The sequence below is a fragment of the Nematostella vectensis genome, chromosome 5, assembly GCF_932526225.1.
Source record: "Nematostella vectensis chromosome 5, jaNemVect1.1, whole genome shotgun sequence".
Taxonomy (NCBI): Eukaryota; Metazoa; Cnidaria; class Anthozoa; order Actiniaria; family Edwardsiidae; genus Nematostella; species Nematostella vectensis.
This window is the reverse complement of record NC_064038.1, coordinates 12,795,984-12,822,188: the sequence shown is the minus strand read 5'-3', so window position 1 is coordinate 12,822,188 and position 26,205 is coordinate 12,795,984. Positions and strand designations below refer to the sequence as shown.

The 26,205-nt window shown below is 40.8% G+C and overlaps 2 protein-coding genes across 3 annotated transcripts; one reads left to right on the top strand and one right to left on the bottom strand.

Annotated features, from left to right (window-relative positions):
* Nucleotides 1–10,559: 10,559 nt before the first annotated feature.
* LOC5514187 (striated muscle preferentially expressed protein kinase) lies at nucleotides 10,560–22,368 on the bottom strand. 2 transcript variants are annotated; one of them, XM_032383720.2, is made up of 12 exons: nucleotides 22,254–22,368; nucleotides 21,992–22,153; nucleotides 21,678–21,899; nucleotides 21,376–21,514; nucleotides 19,084–19,210; nucleotides 18,055–18,103; nucleotides 17,623–17,649; nucleotides 16,928–17,080; nucleotides 15,609–15,699; nucleotides 15,416–15,493; nucleotides 14,962–15,048; nucleotides 10,560–13,540 (listed from the first exon to the last, which is right to left on the bottom strand). In XM_032383720.2, exons 2-12 carry the CDS (start codon nucleotides 22,063–22,065, stop codon nucleotides 10,826–10,828), a joined length of 3,762 nt encoding a protein of 1,253 aa, XP_032239611.2. In that variant the 5' UTR covers nucleotides 22,066–22,153; nucleotides 22,254–22,368; the 3' UTR covers nucleotides 10,560–10,825. The 2 variants fall into 2 exon arrangements, with proteins under 2 accessions (XP_032239611.2, XP_048583717.1); XM_048727760.1 differs by having other exon boundaries at nucleotides 21,992–22,359.
* Nucleotides 22,369–23,066: 698 nt separating this feature from the next.
* Nucleotides 23,067–25,788, top strand: LOC5514157. Its single transcript, XM_032383721.2, has 2 exons — nucleotides 23,067–25,105; nucleotides 25,585–25,788. Exons 1-2 carry the CDS (start codon nucleotides 23,169–23,171, stop codon nucleotides 25,646–25,648), a joined length of 2,001 nt encoding a protein of 666 aa, XP_032239612.2. The 5' UTR covers nucleotides 23,067–23,168; the 3' UTR covers nucleotides 25,649–25,788.
* Nucleotides 25,789–26,205: the final 417 nt, after the last annotated feature.

Here is a 26,205-nt window from a genome sequence, read left to right as displayed (position 1 = left end):
CTTGCATTTTTCTCTCTCGGTTTGCTATTTTTATAGGCAATTGATATTATTTGCTGTTTCACCTAAAATAAATTTAAATAGGTTAGGTCTGAAATTAGACATTTTATTTAGCACTTTCACTTTCAGTAACTAACTAGTGTAGTTATATTATGATTAGTTATACACTTCAGGTGCCATACGGAAGTTTCATCTATCACTTACTTGTGATACTTCATCACCAAGGAAATTGAAATCGACAAATATTTCTCCATTCATGCATTACATATTGGTGCACCCGCCCTTTAGCATGGTGGCCTGCTGTTTTATAGAAACCCTGGATCTACACATGCTAATGCTACTCCAAAATTAAATGCAATGGAGAAGAACAAATTTACTTGGGAAGCAAATTCTAAAAAAAATCCTTGATATTACTGAAAGTAGTGCTAAATGAAAATGTCTCATTTCAAACCTAACATATTTTAATTTATTTAGGGTGCAGAGGGGAAACAGCAAATAATATCAATTGCATACAAAAATAGTCAGCAGAGAGAAAAAAGGAAGAAATGGGAGTATATCTTTGATAAAAAAAATTAACAGTAATGCAACAACACTCTCCTAACATTTCCCCTTTCCTTATTATCTTTAGGTTAATAGATAATAGTTTTCTTTACAGATTTATCATCGAGAGCAAGTATCTTGCTCTAAAAAAACCTATTACACTTATTGTTGTATAAAAGTAAGAAATCCCCTACTATATTATTTTAAGACATTTGCCTATTATTATGCCTTTCAGCCTTTAGAATCAATTATAGCCCTCAGGTAGTCCTTGGTTGGTTTTGCCTAAATAAAAGTGAAAACAATTATTTTTTTCTTTCAAAACAATTTTTTCATCATTCCATTTATGACCTTACTAATTTTCCACAACTATTTGAATAAAAATAAATAAACACATTAGAAAGTATGCAAGATGATATGGCATCATGACGTCTAACTAAAGCTGGAACAGTGTTTTAGTCTGAGCGATTAGTTATGGACAAAAAACGAACAAACGAGCATTATAAAAGCACAACAATAAAAGAAAAATAACTTTGATATTCTCAATACAAATCGTCGTCTAAAACTCACCTTGGCGGTAATTTTTCGCTTTCTGTTGTGGTTGTGTTTGCTTTTGTTGTAACTTGTGAAGTTGTCGAATTTCTGCTAGCAAGGAACTCGTGACACAAGTTAATGATTTTTATAGCTGAAAACAGACATCAAGGCCCTTTCTTCTCAGAATCTCCTTACATAAATATAGACGTGAATGAATATACAATGGTAGTGTAGAGCCTCTATAGTCCTCTTTTTAGCTGTTGCGACGGGCGGGATTCAAGAACACTCGGGTAGATTTTACTATCGACTCGTACTTCAGACAAAACGGTTCCTAAAAGACTTCAGTCCATTTGAATCCGCATATTCTCTCATTAAATACTGAGCTTTGAATTAAAAGCACATAAAAGCATAAGACCGAGTGGGGCATGAGAGTTGCACGGCTGGATCACTGGCTGATTTGTGACACCACAGGGAAACCGCGCGATGACCATAAAACCAAGTCGCATAGCTTACCATATTTCTATACCTATGGAGCTCCGCGCGCGACCTGCAGCCGCGCTGGCTCCGCTAACAACAAACTTGTGCTTTTTGAAAAATAAATCTGTAAAGAAAAGAGTTTTATATCAAACCTAAGGTAATAGGGAAAGGGCAAAATGTTAGGAAAGTGCTCAGTCAAGCTATTATTGTCATAGTAGAGTCACATTTTTTCAAATAGAGTGACATTTCTCCTTTTTCCACTCCCCATCGACTTTTTGTTTATTTAGTTATTTATTCCTCTCTACCCGCAACATAGGTTTGGTTTGAAATTAGATATTGGAATTAAGCAGTTTCAGAAATTTAGGATTTGCCTCCATTGCATTCATTTTTGATTAGCCAGTATGGGTGGATCGAGTTTTTCTAAAAACAACAGGCCAAATGGTGGGTGCACCAATATGTTACGCATGACAGGAGGTATATTTTGTGGAGTTCATCGCATTTTTCTGAATTATCAGTTGCAGTACATGAAAACTACAGTATGGCATCTAAACCTTAGGAATGCTGTGATATCCTAGATATATTCTTCACAAGGTCAAAAAAAAAATATAAGAAATGATAATTAGACTCTTGAAAAACATTCTTGTCTACTAAGACACCTTAAACTTTGACAGCCTGTTTTAAACCAAGGTTTAGTATTTGTTAATGCGTATTTAATATTATTGTATGAGTGCTTGCTTGATCCATTTGGATGGACCAATACAATTCATTATTACATGGCAGTAAAAAGTTGACATATTTTTAATCTCAATAGAAAAAAAACATTCTAAAGACACCCAGATCCCACTAAAACTACCACTACCAGTCAATACAAAAAGGTGTTAAATGCTGGCTCCGCTTTTAGGCAGAGCCTAAATCTATATGTTAGTGAATGATTTAACACTGATGCGTGACCATGCAAAAAGGGCGCTGTTTATCGTACGCGTTTACACGTTTAATCAAAGGTTTCTCTCGACTTTATCAGTTGCCCTATTGAAAGCTTCTGAATATGGCTAAAAATTTCGGCAGATATATTTATTTGTCATAATCCAGTTATTATTAATTATTTTGGACTATTCTATAATTATCAAAAACAAAAGGATTTAGTGAATTATAGCGCCGTAATTAAGATGCAAGTCAATGCAATATATACCTGCATTACCGTTCTAGAGCGAAAATATTGGTATTTGTGATCGTATATCAGAAATATACGTCTCAAACAAAAAGCTCCAATTACTAGATGAATGACCTAAATTGTTTTAACAATTTAAAAATATATTTTGTATTTGATTCACTCAACGTTTATCACGAATTTCACGTGCAACTAGAAATAGTTTGTCAAGTTCACAAAGTAAACAAATGATCTGTAGTAGAAGTCTAGGGACGCATTTGAAGGATTGGCGAAATATTGTATCTGAAGATTTCCGTATCGTAAATTACATTACAACAGAGGAACCAGGAAATCTAGCGGTGTTTCCATTTTATCAAGACAAAAAATGTTCATCCGCTTTACCAGGATATACGAAAATGCTGACGTGTTCTTTTTAATAATCTTTCGACGCAAACATGTAAAAAAAAGACTAAAAAAAAGACGGTTGAGAGAATAAATCCTAACACGAAATTATTTGGAATGGTTTAAAAAGGGATACTCGAAGTCGTTAAATCATTTTTCTGCTGATGAATTGTATAATGAGATACCATCTTGATAAGTGAATTCGAATCGGATGAGGGTCATTTCTTGTTGAGATGTATTGCCCAATGACAGAAAACTACAAAACTTGAAAAATCCTATAAAGGACAAACCAATGCGAAGAGAAGACAGAACAGGCAAACGATTACAATCAGTAACACGATATCTCATTTAGGAATGAAATCATTTATCCCGACCATCCTTGCAATGATAGCTGCAATGTCGAGGGTAATGCCTGCACCAGTCAAACAAGGAAACACCAAGGAGATAATAGAACCTGGACAAAGAAGCCAGAATGGACACTGCCCGCCAGGGCTATGGCTGTGCAAGTCGAACTCTAGACTAAGAAGACAGAATGGGCACTGCCCACCAGGGCTATGGCTTTGCAAGTCGAACTCTAGACTAAGAAGACAGAATGGGCACTGCCCACCAGGGCTATGGCTTTGCAAGGCGAATTCTAGACTAAGAAGACAGAATGGGCACTGCCCACCAGGGCTATGGCTGTGCAAGGCGAACACTAGACTGAGAAGACAGAATGGGCAGTGCCCACCAGGGCTATGGCTGTGTAAGGCAAACACTAGACTGAGAAGACAGAATGGGCAGTGCCCACCAGGGCTATGGCTTTGCAAGGCAAACACTAGACAAAAAAGACAGAATGGACACTGCCCACCAGGGCTATGGCTGTGCAAGGCGAACTCTAGACTGAGAAGACAGAATGGGCACTGCCCACCAGGGCTATGGCTGTGCAAGGCGAACACTAGACTGAGAAGACAGAATGGGCAGTGCCCACCAGGGCTATGGCTGTGTAAGGCAAACACTAGACTGAGAAGACAGAATGGGCAGTGCCCACCAGGGCTATGGCTTTGCAAGGCGAACACTAGACTGAGAAGACAGAATGGACACTGCCCACCAGGGCTATGGCTGTGCAAGTCGAACTCTAGACTAAGAAGACAGAATGGACACTGTCCACCAGGGCTATGGCTTTGCAAGGCGAACTCTAGACAAAAAAGACAGAACGGACACTGCCCACCAGGGCTATGGCTGTGCAAGGCGAACTCTAGACTGAGAAGACAGAATGGGCACTGCCCTCCAGGGCAATGGTTGTGCAAGGCGAACACTAGACTGAGAAGACAGAATGGACACTGCCCACCAGGGCTATGGTTGTGCAAGGCGAACACTAGACTGAGAAGACAGAATGGACACTGCCCACCAGGGCTATGGCTGTGTAAGGCGAAAACTAGACTGAGAAGACAGAATGGACACTGCCCACCAGGACTATGGCTGTGTAAGGCAAACACTAGACTGAGAAAACAGAATGGGCACTGCCCACCAGGGCTATGGTTGTGCAAGGCGAACACTAGACGGAGAAGACAGAATGGTCACTGCCCACCAGGGCTATGGCTGTGTAAGGCGAACACTAGACGGAAAAGACAGAATGGGCACTGCCCACCAGGGCTATGGCTGTGCAAGGCGAACACTAGACTGAGAAGACAGAATGGACACTGCCCACCAGGGCTATGGCTGTGTAAGGCAAACACTAGACTGAGAAGACAGAATGGACACTGTCCACCAGGGCTATGGCTGTGCAAGGCGAAGACTAGACTGAGAAGACAGAATGGACACTGTCCACCAGGGCTATGGCTGTGCAAGGCGAAGACTAGACGGAGAAGACAGAATGGGCACTGCCCACCAGGGCTATGGCTGTGTAAGGCAAACACTAGACTGAAAAGACAGAATGGACACTGCCCGCCAGGGCTATGGTTGTGCAAGGCGAACACTAGACAAAGAAGACAGAATGGACACTGCCCACCAGGGCTATGGCTGTGCAAGGCAAACACTAGACAAAGAAGACAGAATGGGCACTGCCCACCAGGACTATGGCTGTGCAAGGCGAACACTAGACTGAGAAGACAGAATGGACACTGCCCACCAGGGCTATGGCTTTGCAAGGCGAACATCGAGCATTAACATAAAATAGAATCACATATGCATTATACTACAAATTACAATTTAAGGTTGGGATTTCCCAAATAAAGTATATTTATGAAACGAATCGTGTACAACATTTTTACATTAACAAGAAACGAAGAAGATTTATAAAAAAACATTATACCGTTATTTATGATTTATTATTACATGGGTGGATGCTTTACTCTTGACAATCGTACAACTGGCAGATTGTCTAAATCATCTCGACGTTTGCAATAGTTGTCGGTGGTTAGATTACGATTTCCTCAATAAATAACTGCTACTTGTGACACGGGCATTTCAATGAGATTGACAAGAAAAAGTAATCTGTTTTTGGTTATGCCTTCGCTTCGACCGACTTAGCAGAGTTAGATCTGCCACTCGTAATTCAAAACCAGCCGTAATGGGGACGATAAGGCTTGGTTCCAAATTTGATTAAAACCTACCCCTCTTCTCCCCTCTAATTCCCCCAAGGTTTGAAAATGGCAATAAGAACGGTTAGCTCGTTGAATTTAAACGAAGCTTTGTCATCAGTTGCGGATCTAGTCTGCGCATGGGCCAAGCCTGCTACATATTTTTAACCATATCAAGCGGATGACCAATAAAAGTACCAAAGCAGTACCAAATCATACGTGGGTTACCTGTTGGATCAGGCTAATTTTCGTATCGCCTCGTGTGGCTTACGGATAACTCCTATTGGTCCCTTAATTTTCTATCTTTTTCCCCTATTCTATTTACACTGCTGGTTATAAATATATTTACACTGCTGGTTATATTAATGCAAATAAATAGGACTGAAATTAAAGTAATGCATTTGAAGATGTGCTTCTTTTTAAAATAAACTCAAAAGATATGTGCATCCTATTATGTCTACGTTGTTAGCAAAGGGCCTTCGAAAAGAGATAGGGGAATCCAGTAGAAGAAAACATAAATATAAGTCGAAACACATTTAAAAGAATGTAATATTTAAAAAAATTCTAAAAATCTATCATAACTAATTATTCAGTAATCATCATTATTTTTGTCCGATATCTTAGACTCTGTTAGCCAATATTTTGTCATCCACTACAACAAAACACCGTGCGTGAGCAAACCTCCATTTCCATCGGCCGATTGAGGAAGCTATTTTTTATTAGCTAATTAGGAAATTTTCGATTGATAATAAAAATTGTATAACTGTCTTGAAGTGATCGTCTGTCGACGATCATTTCAAGATGTCACATACACCTATGTAAATAAATGTTGTCAGTGCAAACGGCGAATGGCAATTGCCAAATAGCAGTCCTACGACCGAAATGTGTTAATGGGTAGCAATTAATTGTAAAAATAAAGTTGATTAATCAATTCAAGCGATATCAGAACCACATATTAATTAGATTAAATGGATAGCCGTATGTTTTATTTATATTTTTATGAATTTGGAACAAATATTTTGGGATCCATAGGTCCTTTCGGTCGTAAAACTGCCATTTCTCAATGGCCATTTGCCATGACAACGTTTTCTTGAATAGATGTATATTCTAATTGTTGTCATTGGATGGAAACAATAATAAAGATGTGGCTAACAGAGAGGCTAAACAATAATCACTTATATTTTATACAAATATAATTTATACTTTCTATAAACAACATATGACCCTTGAGTAAAAAAAATAATCAATCTTATCAGAATACTTGACATTTTTTCAAAATATTCTGAGATAAATATTTTCTTATACTCGTTCTCAGTCACACGCCCAGGTTGAGAAAAAAATCGCTTTAGAAATCGATTTTGATGGACGTCAGTACACAGGTTTTCATATAAATATATGAAGTCTTGGCTGCCCTTGGATTTTAGCTCAATAACCACCGACCAGCACTCTCCCTTCTATCGCGGACTTGGGAATTATGGTCCAAATATGTTTGCAGAAAGGCTAAATATAGAAATCGACGAAGTGGAAGAAGATTCCTAAGATCACGAAGACATGTACATCGAGATTCCGGATGACGAGGATCTCAAACCGTCTGTAATAAACTTCTGCTCGGCGTTAGAAATAGGATAGAATTTTGCGATTTATCTCTTATGCCGCGTCTCTGATTGTTGTCCCCTTTAGCTCTTTGTATAAAAACTGTCCATCAAAGCAAATTTTGGGGATAGTTAACAATTAAATGGTGGCTTTATAGTTAGAGTTTGGAGAATTTATCTTGCGACCGGGCTTTTCATCTCCACTGAGATCGCTTGATTGACGTCCACCAAAAACGATTTTAAAGCGAAGTGTTTTTTCTTGGCCTGCGCGTGACTGAGAACGAGTATAAATATGATATATACAATATGTTTTATTTTAAGCCTCTTTAGAAACTTAAATCATGGCTTTAAAAAGTCAATAATTCGATCCTAGAAAAATATTCGTGAATGAAAATCCACGCAGCTCAAGTCCCTAGAAGGGATGTAGATTAATAATCTTTCTCCTTCGTACCATTTTATGAGCCGCTGCCTCTATCTGAAAACATCGACAACAGCCTTGTTAACAAAGCTAGTGCCCATAACTTAAGGGCTGCATTGAAGAGGCTGTAAATAAAAGTGTTTCTTACAAGGCTTATAGATCGCTTTATACAGCTAATTATCATACCTAACTCCGTCACACCGCAGTCTCCTTATATGGTGTAGGTAACGGTTCTTGGTCGAACGGCGTGATCACGTGGTCTTCAATAAGTGACACTAGCGTTTTGTACTCGCAGTGTGTTGTGTGACACTCATCATTGTCAACCTCGTCCTCAACTTTTATTCTCACATTACAATCAACCATTCCAGTCTCGCCAGGTCCGTCGCATTTCTCTTTATTGTCTTTGACCTGTTGGTCCAGTGAGACTTTTTTGTCCAAGAAACTTTTACTGCTAGAATCCCCAGAATTTTCGGTTTCTTTTCCGTTTTCATTGAAAGCTTCACTGCTGACATTTTGATTTTTGTTATCGAACGTTCTTCTTTGTTCGGCTGTGTCTTCATTTCCATTATTTTCAAAATCGGGTTTCGCTTGGTCTTTTCTTGGAAAAAGTTTCTTTTCCAAGATAACAGGGTCCTCCTCCCTAGTTACCGGTTCCTCTGTTTTAGTCACATTAAGCAGAGGTGTATTTTGCTTCTCTGAATGGCTACCCCCGGCACCATTATTTTTACCACTGGTGTTACCACTTTCCTCTTCGTCCTCGCATGCTTCCACTATCGTTTCACTTGTAGAACAACTGGGCTGTTTTCTAGGAGGCTTGGGAGTAATAACCTTTTCTGTGGGGACTGGGGTTTCTAAGACCGCTTTATTCTCGGCGAACGCTATCGATTTCCTCCGGACCGAAGCTTCTTCTGTCTCGTCCCAGTCCTCTATGTGGTTCTCGGTCAGCTCGTGATCTACATGGTCGCAGATTTCCGAAATGAATTCTGGGGCTTCAAGCTCGGAGTGATACACCTAAATAAAATACAATAAAATTAAATTAAATTAAAATAAAGCTTTTAAAAGACAGCAGCTAAGTTTTAAAGGGCCAGTGTCATTTGCACTACATGGGTCACGCTTTACTAAAGAACAATATGGCATTGAAGGTTAGATTGGGGCTATAATCGCCCATTCTTTGAATGGCTGTCGTCTAAGTGGTCTAAGTGATAGAGTCCGGGACGATCATGCGGTAAACCTGCGGCGGCCGACATAGTTTCAGTCCGGCCTTTTTTGAATTGCGACCAATCAAAACGTGAACACGAACCTCTACAATTTTACTTGAAAATTTTAAACATATTTTTTGGATGAAAGGCAGAAAAAAAACGGACCCCCAAATATGGTATGGGAACGTCCTTATGGCCGTGGGGTCGTATAACTACGTCGAGAAATCGAACATCGATCTATGTGGGTCTTTCTGGCTATGATTTTGAAATATCTATTTATTAAAGGCAACTGCTACTTTTGTTAAGGATTCAAAGATTGATTGATGAAAGCTAGACGGAAGTTTTAACCTGCTTAAAAGCAGTTGCCAGTTTAGCAAAGGTTTTCATAATCACAGTACAATAGGGGCTCTAAAATACAAAAATTGAGCCCTATGATGTCCGTAGAAGGTTTATGAAAAATAAAAAAGCTGTTCGTAAAATGAAACAAAGCCTCTCTTTTATACCTTCCAAGGTTTATGTTTTGTATCTAAATCTAAAACGTAAACGTTTTGTCTCTGGAGCAAAATAGATTGAAGTAAATTGAAGGATTCTGTTCGAATTATTGCACAAGAAAAACATATTGGTGGAATGCCATGTTGTTATCAACTTTAGAAATCACTTTTCTTCTTATCAAGAAAAAAAAAACAGAAAAAAATAATAAAACATACAAACACACAAAAAACACAGGTCACTAATAAACAAATGTCCCCTTATGACTTCCTTATGTAAGAGTCAAGGTTACTTGATTGAATATAGCTGATAAAATCTATCCTTCAAAGGAAATTCTAGGAGGGTATTTTAAAAAGGGAAATAAAGCAACCCTTTATCCCCAACAATAAGTAATCCTCCTTTTCATATTCAACCAAGAGCTAGAGTACATTAAAATACTTGATCGAAATATTTCCTGTGTGAAATTCTTGTTATCTAGCGTATTAAAAATAAAATAAAACCCTTTTTCCTTCCCTAAAATCTTCCTTACATAGACACTAGACTAGAAACAAGTGTGCATGAAATCCTTATCTGGAATTGCAGATAAGATAATTCTGGAATTCCTTAAAAACAAACAGTGTCTATTTTTTGTGTTTTAACAAGATAAAAGATATCTCTGGCGCATCAGGAAAGGAAAAAAGAAATACATGACAAATACATGGACGAACACACGCGAGCCTTGAATTTCCGTTATTTTAGATACAAGATACCAAAGAAAGTTTCCACGCTTTTGACTTCCTTCTACTAAAGATTATTTAACTAAAATATCATCTCTTAGATGGTAACTAATCTAGCGCTTGGCACAACTGTAATGTACAATATATACGAAAGAACAGATGACGGTGCCCAACTGAATAGTGTTCAACTGAAATGAATTTTTCACTTTCATTGATTTCATTCATAAAAATTTGCGCAAATTCGGATAGCCACCATCCCTTATTCGACTAATTTAAAAGATAAGTACCGAAAAGTAACTGTACAATTATTTAGACGAAGACATGATTCCCATGACGGAATAGAAATCAATATTTCTGTCACTGATTTCATTGATAAAAATGAGCACATTCTTGGATACCGTCCAATATCCCTAGTGTTCCTTAAATAACCTTCTGTTCACAGAGGAGAAATTAATAGTTGATTATTTAAATAATAATTTACACTTGACGTTTATTATCTGTATTCTTTTGATTTTATTTACATCAAATTTAAGAGCTATCGATACAAAATGAAGAAAAATACATATACAAAAATATGGTATTGAACGAAATGATCTAAGGGAGCAGGATTCACGCGTTTACTAAGCCAAACAGCTACGTGGCATAGTGTGTAAGTGTAAGCTTGGAGGAGTCTCGAGTATCCTGGATGGGTGATATCAAAATTTAGAAACAAGTCGTAAAATGTCTTACGTTAGAAATACTTGATTTTGATCCTCAGTTCTAAGAAAACTTATTTCTGGCGTTAGCAAATGTGCTTTTCAGTCTCGTTTTCAGTTTAGAGTCTATTTCGGGACTGATCTTTTTCTTTCTATTCTCTTCCGCATTACTCTCGTCCAAGCGCATGCCTCTTAGTCTTTCCGCTGACTTTGACCGTCGTCCCCTACATACGATGTCTGCTCTGCTCATGCGCGGCTTGTCAGCCAAGCCTGCTCCTTGAGCTCTACTTCCTGAGTCATCCACACGCGTGTGACCCTGGGATATTTTCAAATTAACGGACGTATTCACGGAGACCACAGGGGCGCTGATCTTGCGCTGTTTCTCGTCATCTTTTGCCTCAGCCTCGGCCTCGAAATGTTCAGACCTGGATCGCTGGCTCTTACGGAAGCGGCCCAGCCCCAGGCCTCCCTTGTACCATTTATCGACTCCTTTTGAGATTTGTCTTTGTGGCCTAATGGTCTCGGCGTCCATCTCAGATTCAAGTAGCTGTGAAGAGTCCTCCTTTCTATTCTCCTTCTCAGCATCCGTGCGGTCCCAAGCTTTGCTATCCTCAAAGCTCGCTCGACGATTCGTCAAGTCTACTTCTCGGAGTTCTTTCTCGTCTTCGGTTAAGTCTATAGACCCCGAGCTTTTCAAGCTAAGTTTTCTATTCTTGTTTGAAGAGTCCCTGGTCCAATTTTGTGGATTCTCGAGTTTTTCTTCTAAATCAGCCTCGTAGAAGTCCAAGGAGATGTTATTGTCGGAGTCTTTCCTTAGACGCACCCCAATACCGCCATCTTTATCACTAACATCTCCTTTTCTAGGCTCCTGCAAGACCCTGTTAAAGCGGGAAGTTCTATCAGCGGATCTATCACTAGACCGCAAAGGTGACGATCGGTCCAGAAAGAGCTTGAGCCCGGACTTGCCGGCGCCAACTAGCGGAGTGACAACTCCAGCGCTCCTCTCTGGCATTTCATTCGTTTTCAAACTGTCGCCACCAAGTGGTGATTTCACACGACCATTCTTAATCCATCTTTTATCAGAAGGACTATCATAATTTAGAGCTGACTTTGTTTTGTTTACATCGGGTTTTGACCAAGTTGTGCTGCTTGGTTTGGGAAATCCCAGATCAGAATCCGTTGACCCTGCTGACCCCACCCGTTTTCTTCTGGTTTCCTCAGGCTTTTTAATCCACACGGCATCGTCACGCAATTTCATCTTGTATCCTTGATTGTCACGTTTACCCTCAGGCTCCTTGTCACACACATGTCCTTCCCATTCTTGTCCAGTTCTATCCTCCTCGCTTTTGACCTCAGGTAAATTATCCTCTGGCTTACTGTGGTGTCTCGTCTTTCTGAAGCTCCTACGTCTTGGCAGCGTATTATCCGCGCGCCTGTCGAATACATCTTCATCGTCCTCGATGCTAAAACGCCTTTTGACTTTTTCTTCTTTAACGTGCGCTTCATCAGCCTTCTCTCGGAGCGTTACCATCACAGGAACGAGCTCGTCAATCAGCGTAAACACGTCCTCTTTCTTCTCCTGTGGCCCGGATACGCTTCGTGGTCCTATCGGGAAGGTCTCTACTGCTGTGTTCTCTTCTATGGATGAATCGGAAAGTTTTCGGGATCTTCTCCGGGGCGCTGTCGGTGAAACATCTTTTACCTTCTTGTCATCATCCGTTAATGAATCGGAAAACTTTCTGGATATTGTCCGGGACACTGTCGTTGATGTCGCATTTATGTTTATCTCCTCATTCGTCAAGGAATCAGAAGGTCTTCGGGGTCTTCTCGTAACCAATACCTTTATGTTGTCTTGACTAGGATCGTTCTCGGGTGAGGGCGTTTTGTTATAATCATCTTGTTTTGTGCGTGTTTTGTCCCACGTTACCTCAAAACCTGGCTCGCTAATTTTCTCCCAGGACTTTTCTTGAGTTAAGGTCACAAACGACGGTGTCTCTGTCAGCAATGGCATCGGCTTGATCCCTTCATTTTCCAATTCTTTCAATACTCTTTCGTCACGTTTCGTGCCCTTTTGTTTGCTTCCAGCAGAAGATAACCCAGGTGTCGAGGTGTCATTCCTTAATAGGCTCAAATCAACAGAATTCTTCTGAGACTTGACTTCATTATTCAAACTGCTTCTAGTGCTTGTAAGTTTCTTGTTCTCTCTCACAATAGCGGAGCTGAGATCCAGTCGGTTCGGCTCGTCACCAGGCTCCACATCACTCTCCTCGATCTCTATATCCTCAGTAATAAGGTCAAGGTCAACTTTAGCCTTTTCCTTAAGCCGCTTCATGGACTCATTGCGCTTGCGTGTGAGCAATCCTACTTTATCCTCATCCGCACTTTCCGAAGATCTATACAACCCAAGCGAGCTTGGAGAAACGGGGGCCCCGCGACCGTCCTTATCAGTCGATACTACTTCGTTATTCGCACGTTCGGATTTCGGAGATAATTCGGAATGAGAAGGTAGCCTTTCTTTGTCGGCGAGATCATCCCGACGGGCTTCGATCATTTCTCCTTCGTTACTTCTCGGGGTTGGCTCCAAATCGATTCCCTCGGCCTGTTCTTTACCAGGTTGACCTTCAATGTGAGCTTTATCCATTGCAGGAGACTTCAAGTTTGTCGGACTCTCGTCGGGAACACTTCGTAGCATTTCCGCATCCAATGGTGGAGATGACTGTTTTGGTACATCGGGCGGAGGACTCGGGATTGAATCGGTATCTGAGTCGGATTCAGTGTTCTAAAAAAATAGAATATCACATTGAAAATAGAAGAAAAAAAAGGAGGTATAAACATCATAAACACAAAGTCAAATGGAATACAAATGAATTCAAATATATTGCATAACATACAGGCAATGAAGGAAATGATAGCAGTGAAAAGACTGTCATTAGATGAACACAAAAGATAATAGATTTGAATGCATGCAAACAGTGTTTGGCTTGGTTATGATAAATATCAGTGATTATTTGAAATTTATTGATTGAAGGATTAGCATCAAATAATGATGGTTAAAAGGTATTAATATTATCTCTTTTATCGATTCTTGACTCTGCTTACTCCTGCCCTCTTATCTCCGTCCCTCCCCACCTCTCTCTCCCCTCCCTCTCCTCTTCCATAGGTCCTTCTCTCCAGATCCTCCATCTCTCTCTTTTCAATTTCCTTACTGTTTTTTTTTCTACAATTCTACCCACCCCCATTTGTTTCCCTCCGCTCCTATCTTCATCATTATTCTCACGAGGTTAGAAGCTAATTAAGGGTTATATGGTTAGAAGTTAGCCTGCTTGCAAGCGTTTGATGTTTATCTAACAGAGAGAACCCAAAGAGTTCGTATGGTGACATCAATGTAGGGTTGAAAAAGCGGTCTATGTATACTAATTATGTATACAGTAGAACCCGAACTCGAACTCTGCAAAGAGAGAAAATCAATTCGGGGACTTAACAAAATAAATACATACCACATATTTTTGAATTCGAGCTATTCGAGTAAAAAAGGCTGAAATGTAGCTCTTAATCCAATGAGAATCAAAGTAAGTTTGATTTGGCGGGGTTCTACAGTATCTAAAAATAAAAATTTAAACTTTGCGCCCACCCTCCCATGAAACTTGAATAGCAATTTTGTTCAGATTAGACACCATCAAACGGCTATTGCAAGCTGGTTTAATGCTTTGTTGAATTTAAACCAAACGCGACGGTACCTGTTATGTTTGTGCCTTGTTCTGCCGAGAGGAAGAAATCGCGATCCAAGCAACGAGACTGAGATAAGAATTACTTTGAAGGAAGAACTTTCCATCGTCAAGAGATCGATATCATCACAAATCACATTATTACACATTTATATAATTTTCATTTAGGATTACTTTAGTCTTTTTAAAGTTTATTTCTGATATTGATTGCAGCTAAATTCTAGAGGGGGAGTGTCAGCGTTAAGAGAAATCACGACTTTAAGGCGGAGTTATACTCGCCCATTTGTTGGGGACGATTCTAGGTTTGAAGAAAAGAGATGGGCCTAACCCAAAAAAATTGATAACCAGCTCCCAGACTTTGCTTATTTGTATTTATTTTGGATGCGCGATTGCATTGTTCACTGGGAGCATATGTAAGATGACATGGATGAGTATAGAATACCAACTAATTAAACGAGATGACACAAGCTCCCACCTGTAACATCAGTTCTTTGGCCAGCGGACCGTTTTTGCGCCCGAGCATAGCAATGCGACTGACCGCGATGACCTTATTGAAGGATTTCTGTACGAAGAAATGCAAGTATTATTTTCTAAAAGAAGCCATATCTTCGTTATTGTCTTCTTCCTGCATTTTGAAAATCATGATAAGAAAAAGAAGCAGCGCATTCTTTAAAAGAAAATGTACAAATCTTAAAAACTCGAAAAAGTTCAAGTCGCCATTTGTGTTAAAGGGCCCTCCTCAGCGACACATTTGCTATTGTTTTCATCTATAGCATTTTGAAAATCATGTGAAAAATCAAGTTATAGAATAGAAAATAGCACAATAGCTTTCCAAAATAAAACGATTGAAATGGATGCTTTATCAGAGATAGCATTTTATTACCATGACAACATTGTGGCTAACAGAGACGTTTTAGAAAAAAACATACCTTCCACCGGGCACGTGCAGTAAACGCCTTGAATGCGTCTGTCTTAATCATGGTCGATCGGCGCTTTAGCTTGGTTGTCTGCGAAAAGGGTAAAAAACTGTTAGTTACGTGTAACTATTTTATTGTTTTGGCACACGGTGTCTAAATGAACTGTTATCAAAGCAATGTATCGTAAGTAGCATGAGATTCGTACAGATGGAGTTGCTTCTCGGGTGGTGACTTCGGCGGATACCTCCTCCTCCAGCCACTCATGTGCTAGACACTCCTTAGCCGTCATCCGATCACTGAAACAGAGACAATCGAAGGTTATTAAGAATAGTCCGGTACTTGTCTGTCTGTCTATCAATCTGTCAATCCGGGGGATCCGGTCGTGTTAGTAGTCATGCCTACGATGGTTCATGGTCTGTCCAGTCGTGGTAGTTGTCTCTATCCACATGTCTGTCCAGTCGTGGTAGTTGTCAATGCAGTTGTTTTCTTGGTCTGTATGCTTGTCCGGTCGAGGTAGTTGAATCTCCCCGTATGTCGGTCCGGTCACGTTAGTTGTCTTTGTCCGTGAATCCGTCCGGTCGTAGTAGTCATCTTTTTATTAATACCCGTCTAGTCGTGGCAGTTATTCGTGCCCGTATATCCATCTGATTACGATAAGTGTCCTAATGTGTATATCTGTCCGTTCGTGTTAGCTGTCTGTGCCCGTATATCCGTCCGGTCCGCCTTGTCCTTTATATCTACCAGAGCGTTTGTCCGTTTGTGGTAGCTGTCCCTGTCTGTATGTCTGACCGGTCGTGTTATCTGTCCCTGTCCAGGTGTCTGTCCGGTCATAGTAGCTGTTCCTGTCCGGTCGTGTTATTTGTCCCTGTCCAGGTGTCTGTCCGGTCGTGTTATCTGTCCATGTCCAGGTGTCTGTCCGGTCTAGTAGCTGTCCCTGCCCGTGTGTCTGTCCGGTCATAGTAGCTGTCCCTGTCCGTGTGTCTGTCCGGCCGTGGTAGCTGTCGCTGTCCGTGTGTCTGTCCAGTCGTGTTAGCTGTCTCTGTCTGTAGTCTATCCGGTCATGGTAGCTGTCTATATCCATATGTCCATCCGTCGTGGTAGCTGTCTCTGTCCGTAGTCTGTCCGGTCATGGTAGCTGTCCATATCCATATGTATATCCATCGTGGTAGCTGTCTCTGTCCGTAGTCTGTCCGGTCGTGGTAGCCGTCTCTATCCACATGTCTGTCCGGTCGTGGTAGCCGTCTCTATCCACATGTCTGTCCGGTCGTGGTAGCCGTCTCTATCCACATGTCTGTCCGGTCGTGGTAGCCGTCTCTATCCACATGTCTGTCCGGTCGTGGTAGCCGTCTCTATCCACATGTCTGTCCGGTCGTGGTAGCCGTCTATATCCACTGTCTGTCCGGTCGTGGTAGCTGTCTCTGTCCGTAGTCTGTCCGGTCGTGGTAGCTGTCCCTATCCGGTCGTGGTTGCTGTCCCTGTCCGTATGTCTGTCCGGTCGGCAGTATAATGTCATATGCGGCGTACCTTGGTTTCTTGATAAGCAAGCCTTCTATAAAGTCCTTGGCAGGTTGGCTGATTTCCTTGAAGTACTCGTCGTCAAACTCGTAATCCACGTGCGAGATATTGCTGAAAGTCTCGTTGTTATCATCGCCAAGGAAGGGAGACGCTCCACTCAACCTACAGACGGTTTACACGCATTATAAGAAATTACATTTATCATAGAAGGCGTAGTTATCCTCGGTGACCGGAAATGAATGGTGAAAGGTGTACCCGACGCTTTTCCTTGTTTCCAAGTGTAGGCTTCTAAAAGAGTTTGATGTTAATGGCGACAAAGCCACGATTAAACTCATACCCAGACGGTAAATTAAAGAATGTCAATCACGTCGCGATTTTACGCTCCCGCACAATACCAATTCACTCAAAGATCCATTTTCATCGGCTAATTCAAGCAAGTGACTGAGATAAATATCGTCGATGTATACTTATAAAAATATCGTCGATAAGGCATTAAACTTCAATTGTATCTTAATAATAAGAGGTGGTTGATCGACACTCTAAGTTTCTAAAAAGGAAGGTTTTTTAGAGAACTAATCAAACAAAATGCAGATCTATTTTATTGATGACCGATCCACTTCTCCTTTAAAGATATTATTTTGTAGTAAACGAATATTTTTTTTGGAGTAGCAGAGGATGATATCATTCTCTATCCTTATACTTACATGATGTACGTCAAAACTCCGATTGACCTTTAAAGGAAAAAGAAAGTAGTGTCAGTTTACCTGGAGGTACAACAACTATTGATGCATGCATAGTAGCATGGAATGGATTCTTTATAAGTGAATCAGATATTAGTATTACCAAGTTCAAACTCCCATATAGGATATCGTCTCAGGCTAGACTTTCAAGGCGTAGCCGAGCCCCCACCGCCTACCCCCTTTACTGTTTTGAAAATCACATCTAAAACACCCCACCCCCTACACCAACACACACACACAAATTAAAATATGAATAAAAATAAAAGAGGGCCAGGTTTTTTCAACGAAGCCCGTGCCACTGAGCTATCGCATCACTCATCTGAAGACAAAAAAAGTAGCAGTAGAAACCTCGTGACCTATCCATGTTGTTTGTAGGTATAATGGGGACATACATACCACATGTCGGTAGGGAAGCCAACAACCTCGAAGTCGATTATCTCTGGGGCTAAATAAAACCAAGATGGGGAATAAGGGTTTAGGAGTTTTTAATTATCCCATCATTCGGTCAACCGTCGTCTTAGGGAAACTCCACCGAATCAAACATGTCCAAAAATAAATAAACAAGTTAAGACTATATTCTACCAGTCGTCTTAGGGAAACTCCACCGAATCAAACATGTCCAAAAATAAATAAACAAGTTAAGACTATATTATACCAGTCGTCTTAGGGAAACTCCACCGAATCAAGCATGTCCAAAAATAAATAAACAAGTTAAGACTATATTTTACCAGTCGTCTTAGGGAAACTCCACCGAATCAAACATGTCCAAAAATAAATAAACAAGTTAAGACTATATTTTACCAGTCGTCTTAGGGAAACTCCACCGAATCAAACATGTCCAAAAGTAAATAAACAAATTAAGACTATATTCTACCAGTCGTCTTAGGGAAACTCCACCGAATCAAACATGTCCAAAAATAAATAATCAAGTTAAGGCTATATTCTACCAGTCCGTTAATATTTCCATAACAAATCCAATCAATATTTTACTAAACAACAACAGAACGGAAGCGCAGCACAATACATTCTTTATTCTCACGTTATCGCTCGATCAATTCTCACTTGTGGTTCTGTATTGCGCTTGTGTTCAGCCGGTTCTCACTTGTGATGTGCTTGCGTTTAACGGTTCTCATTTTTATTGCATTCGATCAGTCCTCAATTGCTTAGCGCTTGCTATCAACCGATTCTCACGTCTGATGCATTTGACCGACTCAATTGTGTTGCGCTTGCTATCAACCGGTTCTCACGTCTGATGCATTTGACCGAATCGATTGTGTTGCGCTTGCTATCAACCGGTTCTCACGTCTGATGCATTTCACCGCCTCAATTGATTAACGCTTGTGATTCTCTCAATGACCGATTCTCATTTCGATAGCGCTTAACCTTGGCCACCTAGTGTGAACCAGGCTTAAAGACAATCCTCACCTACAAACTCCGGCGTCCCCATCATTTCCCTGACAGGCTCCCCTTTGCTGATTTTTCTCGCTAATCCAAAGTCAATCAGTTTAAGATGTAGGGGCCTGGTTCTGTTCTTCAGTACAATGTTTTCAGGCTGAAACAAGATTTGGTCGTCATCAACATATGTCAGACCGTAACTAACATTCATCATCACGATCATAATTATCGCTATTGTTATGGTCATCACCATCATAATCATAATTATCATCATCATCAATAACTCCATTTAAAGACAATTATAGTTCTCAAGACTTTATTCATTATCATTACCACCATCATTATATTCATCATCAATGGATTATCTTCATCATCATCTTCCTCACCATCACCATCCCCATCACCATCACCATCACCATCACCACCATCACCATCACCATCACCATCACCATCACCATCATCACCATCACCATCACCATCACCATCACCATCACCATCACCATCACCATCATCATCACCATCACCATCACCATCACCATCACCATCACCATCACCATCACCATCACCATCACCACCATCACCATCACCATCATCACCACCATCACCATCACCATCATCACCACCATCATCATCATCATCATCATCATCATCATCATCATCACCACCACCACCACCACCATCATCATCATCATCATCATCATCATTATCCTTTTTACCTTCATCATTATCACCATTAATCTCTACAACTAGAAACGCTTTTCATAATCAAAGACCGATAACGTCAAAAATCGAAAAAACTCTAAACATGCACTTAATGTGGGTACTAATCTCCGTGACAGCATAATCACGCAACGTAACACAACGACCTCGCAAAAGTCACGCAACGCCACTCATTGTACGCAGTGATTTCTACATTCAAACAAAGTCCCTTTTTGGGCTATTTCTATACTATTGGCCGTGCTACCTATACAGGATATAGCGTAATACCATTTTTCCTGTTAACGATAAGAACAACCACGACGGGCCAATATCGGAAATACACGATCACTTCATTCACACTCATTCTCTCTTCTCCAGAGGTTTGCTTATCACCGAAAAACCGAAAGCACGACAAACGAATGCCGACGAGAGGGCGAGCACCGATCGGGCGCGACAAGATTTTGCACTAATGATAATTATTTTCCGATTTTTTTTTTTCTATATACTCAAGAAATATTTTATTAAACTTACAATCCTCAACAAAAGTAAACGAGCCCGTTGTGCCTAAATCTTTATTTTTAATTTGTATTTAGTTTTTTTACCAATATATACAAATTATCATTTTATCATCGAGTCCGACAACCGACAAAGCAAACATCAGCCAAGCAGATAAACTAGACGCACACTACATAATGGGTAAAAAACCATTCAATACAATCACCTGTGATCCAGAAAAATTATAGACGCATACCACAATATGTGTATAAAAGCATTCAATAAAACTCATTCAAATCTCAATGTTTAAACATTGCCCATTTTTGTGTATTCAATAGATGATTATACTTTTTTGGGGCATTAAGTTGTGTTTTTGTTCGTCCTAAAGCTAATGCAAGTACTCGTTAAAACAGCCTAATATTATTTATTTTTCGGTGACAGTTAATTCTTAAAAGAGGTGCGCTTGCCAAATCCATGACCCCAAAATAAACAAACCACACATAATTGTAGATCTAGACAAGATGGCTCAAGTCTTTCTACTGTTTCTGATGTCTGCTGTAGTTTAACTATACATAATTATCTTCGTCATAATTTATTTATTCTCAGTTCCCTATCATAACGTCATTCATTGCGAGGTTATATACACGCATGCTATAGAACTAAACCTTGCCAGCAATTTTCATAGCTGGCAAGGCTCCTTTAAAAGAATTTACGTTAATGAGTTGCAGAATTATCAGTTGAGCGCGAATTAATTTTCAGTCGATGAAATGAACTCAAAATTTTAAATTATCTCCCACTTATTTGCTGTTTAGCTATAATTATGTTTTGTGGTGAAAAGGGATGGAAACGGCCAAAAGATAAGATCAGATGGTTTAGCGATACATTATAAAGTAAACATATTAAAATATCTGCTTTAACTTAATCGTTTGCTTCAAGCGAGTTGAATAATACCCAATAATAAAATAGTTACTAAATGGTAACCAAAGTGAATATCATTTGATCTAGGTAGTCATCCCTTTGTTGGTCAAAATATAAGTGGAAATAGCAATAACTTCCGTAGTTTACAACCAAAGACAAAAAAAAACACATATGAACTATTTTGTTTTAAGAATGCAAATATAAACTGACCTTAATATCCAAGTGAACTATAGACAGATCGTGGAGGTACTCTATCGCACGGATAACCTGAATTAAAAATCCCACTGCCTCATCTTCCGTCAAAAAATCCTGCTCGCTTAGAAACTCAAATAGCTCCCCGCCAGACAATCTAAAAATTAAATCATTCAGCGTTAATTTCTCAACACAATCCGAAGTTTCATTTAATGAGCCATCACTATTAGGGATTTGAACCAAGTAAATAATGAGAAAAGAAACTGGATTGACTGAAATCAAATGACTTGAACAAATTAATAGAAGTTTAAGATACTCACAGCTCTAATATGAGTACAAATTCCATTTTAGTTTCGTAGATATCGTGTAGATATATGATCCCCTGGTGGGCAACAGAGCGTAACACCGTAGCTTCTCGTATGATTTGTTCCAGGGTTACTCCACGTCGAAGCGCCTTCGATCTGCGCTTTTTCATAAATTTCGCCGCGAATTCCAGCCCGGAGGATTTTTCCGAGCATTTTTTTACAACAGCAAATTGACCACTGCAAAATAAACCAGAAATAATGCAATTATCACTTAGATCTAGTAAGGATTTGCCTCAGAGGCAATTTAATTCTAAACGGAAGATTCATACCTGCCAATTTCATCCCCGATGTCAAACTTGTGATGAACAGGATCTTGTTTGAAGTTAAGGGCCTCCTCTGACATTCTGCTTCGCCGAGGGCAATTCGGATAATGTTCTCGACTACTTAGACCCGATCCAACTCGTATTCAATTTCTAATCGGACTATTTGACCTGTTTAAAAGCGATAAACTTGTCGTCATACATACACCAACATAAGACCCACAGACTGACACGGTCACTAAGGAATTTCAAACTCTTGGCCAGAAGTTACCGTGTTATTAATTCATCTGTTTTATGATGGGGAGAATAAAGCCCAAAATAAACAATTGGTTGTTTTTAGGAAACTCGGCACTCTGGGTTAATTCAAAAGTTGTCACACACGCATTAATTTACACATCGCCAAGAAATGAGCCAATCAGATGGAACCCCCCGTCAGCGCTAGTACTGAGTCGTCGAGTGAATTATTTTTACATGTCGCCGCTTGCGAGGTATCGTGGTTCCTTGTTTCTTTGAACGATCACAAAACCCGAAAATAATGTGCGATGGCATTGACGCAAAATCGTGTGTTTTCGGCTTATTTTTTGTTTTGTTTTGTTTTGTTTGAGGGTCTTGCCTTTGCAAGAGATCGTACAAAACGCTGCATAAAAAGTATCAATTCGATAAAATCCTAAACACATTTGAAGCCACGCTTTGTAACCTCAGTAGATACTGTATAAACCTGTGGTTATATTAATCCCATTACAATGACCGTGATTGTTCTGCACGAGTCTTAGAATCTTTGCCCTGGTGTGAGCATTCTCTAAGTAATCTTTGTTATTTTCCTCCGCTAAAAGCCTGTTAAGGTCACTACTTTATGTATTGAAACATGCATTCCTTTTTTTTCACTTTAAAACACTAGGTAAATTATGCACATACATTTAGACTCCAAGCATCCAGCTCAATACTACAGTCTAAATATCCGCTAAGCATTAGTCTTCTAGCCTAAAAAAATCCGTCAGAGAATATAGCTCGCGCAGATCGAAAGCGTGCTCAAACAGGATAAACGCGGGATTCTTGTGGAGAAGTGCGCTCGCTCGATCTAAAAAGCGCGCGAAAGTTCTATTTGTGACGTCACAATCACAACCAGCCTTGCGAGCATGCGCAGACGAAAACACAAACGGCGCTGAGGAAAACTTAAAAAAAAGAAATGGCGGGAATTGATGATCGAAAAATGCTAAAGGCGATTCAGCATATTTCTGAAGGGAATTTTTACGGATTACACGTTACTAATAAGGCACAGCGCGTGAGTTTGGATAGAGAATTGAAGACTCTTGAGGCGTGTAAGGACGCACAGACTCATAGCTACCGCAAGGAAGAGAAAGAGCTGCTGAGTGCTTTGTTGAGGTTGCAGAGGTGCAAGGACACGGATAACCTGATAGAAGAGCACTTACGCAACCATTACGCCGAGTATGGCGGGCATAAGCCAGATTCCCACTATGGTGATGTTAGCCATAAGCCAGGTTCCCACTATGGTGATGTTAGCCATAAGCCAGGTTCCAACTATGGAGATTCTGGTCAGAAGGCAGCTTATCGCTATGTGGATCATGGTGTCAAGCTAGGTTCGCATTTCCACGATCGTCGTCGCAAGTCCCTTTCCGAGGATCAAACCAAAGTGTCACAGACTAGTCTTTCAATGCCGCTGTCACCCAATGCTACCTTAAACCCGATGAAACACCCAGGCCCAAGGCGGATTCCGCGTGAAGAGCCAGCTCCGGGTCTTCCCCTACGGGAGATGGGCTCCGAAATTCATCGCACGGGTGCGTTTATCGACTGCGTGATTTGTCATCTACCGAGATACTTACAACTTGGTGGGCAGGGCCAGGTCTGTACTTGTGAGAAGGGGCCTGGGCACGAGTCACATAGGGTTCACTCCAAGAAAGAACACTTGAAAGCGGGGCCCCATAAGAAGACAAAAGAAACAGACATCACGGAGGCATCCACTGATCGAAGAAAGAGCATAGACCAGGACGATATGCAAGGATTCCTTGAAAAACTGAACAGAGAGATGAACATCGTGCTCAGTGATGACAAGAAACGGGGGGACACGGACGACAAAGTGCCCCACCCCCATCCCCCTTGTGGACCACGGCCGAGGCAGGGGAGCTTAGATGAAGATCGTTTCAGCACAAGGAGGTACAGCCTTGATGAGAACGGAGCATTCCGGGGCCGAAGACAGAGTATCGATGAGAACGGTGGGTATCGGGGCCGAAGACAGAGTATTGATGAGAATGGGGCATATCGCGGACGAAGGCAAAGTATAGATGAGAACGGTCCTTACATCATGGCACCACGCTTAACGCAACGTGATAGCATAGAAGAGATGGATGGTAGGAAGCGTGGCTTCACCAACGAGATGGACTACCGGAGGCGAGGGTGGACGAACGACTGGAGGGAGAGGCTTGACAGCATAGGCGGGGAGTCTTACTATTCCATTGGCGACATCCGCAGCCGGACCGGGACCTTTGAAGACCCAAAGGCCTACAGAAAGGTGTTCCGAGCCCACCCGCCCTTTGGACACCACCAGGAAGCACATAGTGGAGGGCATGCGCACACCGAACGTGGTTCGAGCAGTCATCTTCCCCAGCTCACGAATTTGTCAAACGATGATAATAAGGAAGCGTACCACATGTTGGTCCACCCGGATAACATCCACGACCATCACCATTACCTCCCTTATGAGGCGAACAAGGACAACAAGAAGGGTCGTCACCAAGGGTACGGTCGCCATGACAGCCATGCTTCTCACGGTGGAAGTGTTAGCAGCGGACGCCATCGCGAAGAGTATCACCACAAAAGGGGTGGGCATTCCCATGATAGGCATCACCATGGTTACTACATCCATAAGTATGACCACTCGGGAGCGAGGCAGGTGGCGTATATTCCCGCCAAAGGGAGTTCACACGTGGCTGAGATCATAGAGAAGCAACACGAGCCCGACAGCAATCATCTGGCGATCCTTAGCAGGCTGCGACAGCTACTGAGTGTTTATCAGCAGATGGACGACTCCACGCGCAAGTACCCATGGCCCAGCCCTCCAAGTGCACCCATGACGAGCGAAGAGTTTGAAAGACTAAAGGACTGTAGGTAAGGGTACGAGGGGGAGGTAAAAGGGCATGATGGGCAGTGAAGGGATAGGGGCGAGTATAGGTCACAACAGAAGGGAGAAAGATAGAGAGGGAGGTGAAGGAGAGAGGAGATGATGTTGAGAAGTTAGTTTGATGTTTAGAAGTTAGTGCAGAGAATGAAAAGACCATTACATTATAAAAAGAAATGTCAGCTACACCTTTTTACATTGTTTTGATTTAATATTGAAAAACACATGCGAAATAAAAATCCTTAAACAAAGTTTCATACTTTAAAAAGTCCAATAAAAAATCACATCAGCATCAGTATCACAATACATCCCACAATTAGCCTATGGAAATGGATGTTTTCTCACACTTGGTACTTTGCTAGGATGAAAAAATGAAGGTTAATGGAGTCCCTTTGAAAGCCAGTCTTGACCCCCTGATTTGAATAGTTATATAGTAGCGATTTTATAACAATGACTGGTTCTGCTCCAGATATCTCCGTCTTCCTAAGAGCATGGAGGATGCGCGCATGGAAACCGCGACATATGGGAAATAGTACACTTGGCTACGCCTCTTCAGGTGGAACTTACTGTTGTCCTTCACTAACTTTTGGCAGCGGAAGGACGAGCCCGAGTAATAATTACATACAGGAACTGTATTATCAGTCAAGTTTTATCATAAAACTCCCCTTGTCCATGTTGTTCTGTGATTTATTGGTATGATTAATTTATCTCTAGTTACTTGGGACATCAGAAATTTTCTACTTAATTCAATTCTCATTACCTTCGACTACAAAAAGAAGATTTAGAGAAGAGAAGAGTGAATTTAAACTAAAATAATTTCTACCCTGACGTCACGCAAGAGAAAAACAGAAACCCAGAAGATATTTTATTACATAAGCTTTTCTTGGGAACTCACCCGCGCTCTCCGCTAAAAGGGCGATTGCGTATAATTCAGTTTAGCAGACACACGGCTAGAATTTATCATTATTTAATATTTTAATGGCTAGTCTGCTGATAGCATTCCCTTACCCGACTCGCGCTAGTGGTCATGGGCTTTTCTTTTCAAATGTTTGGGAAAATGTGACACTATGCCTTACACTTAGTTGGCCAC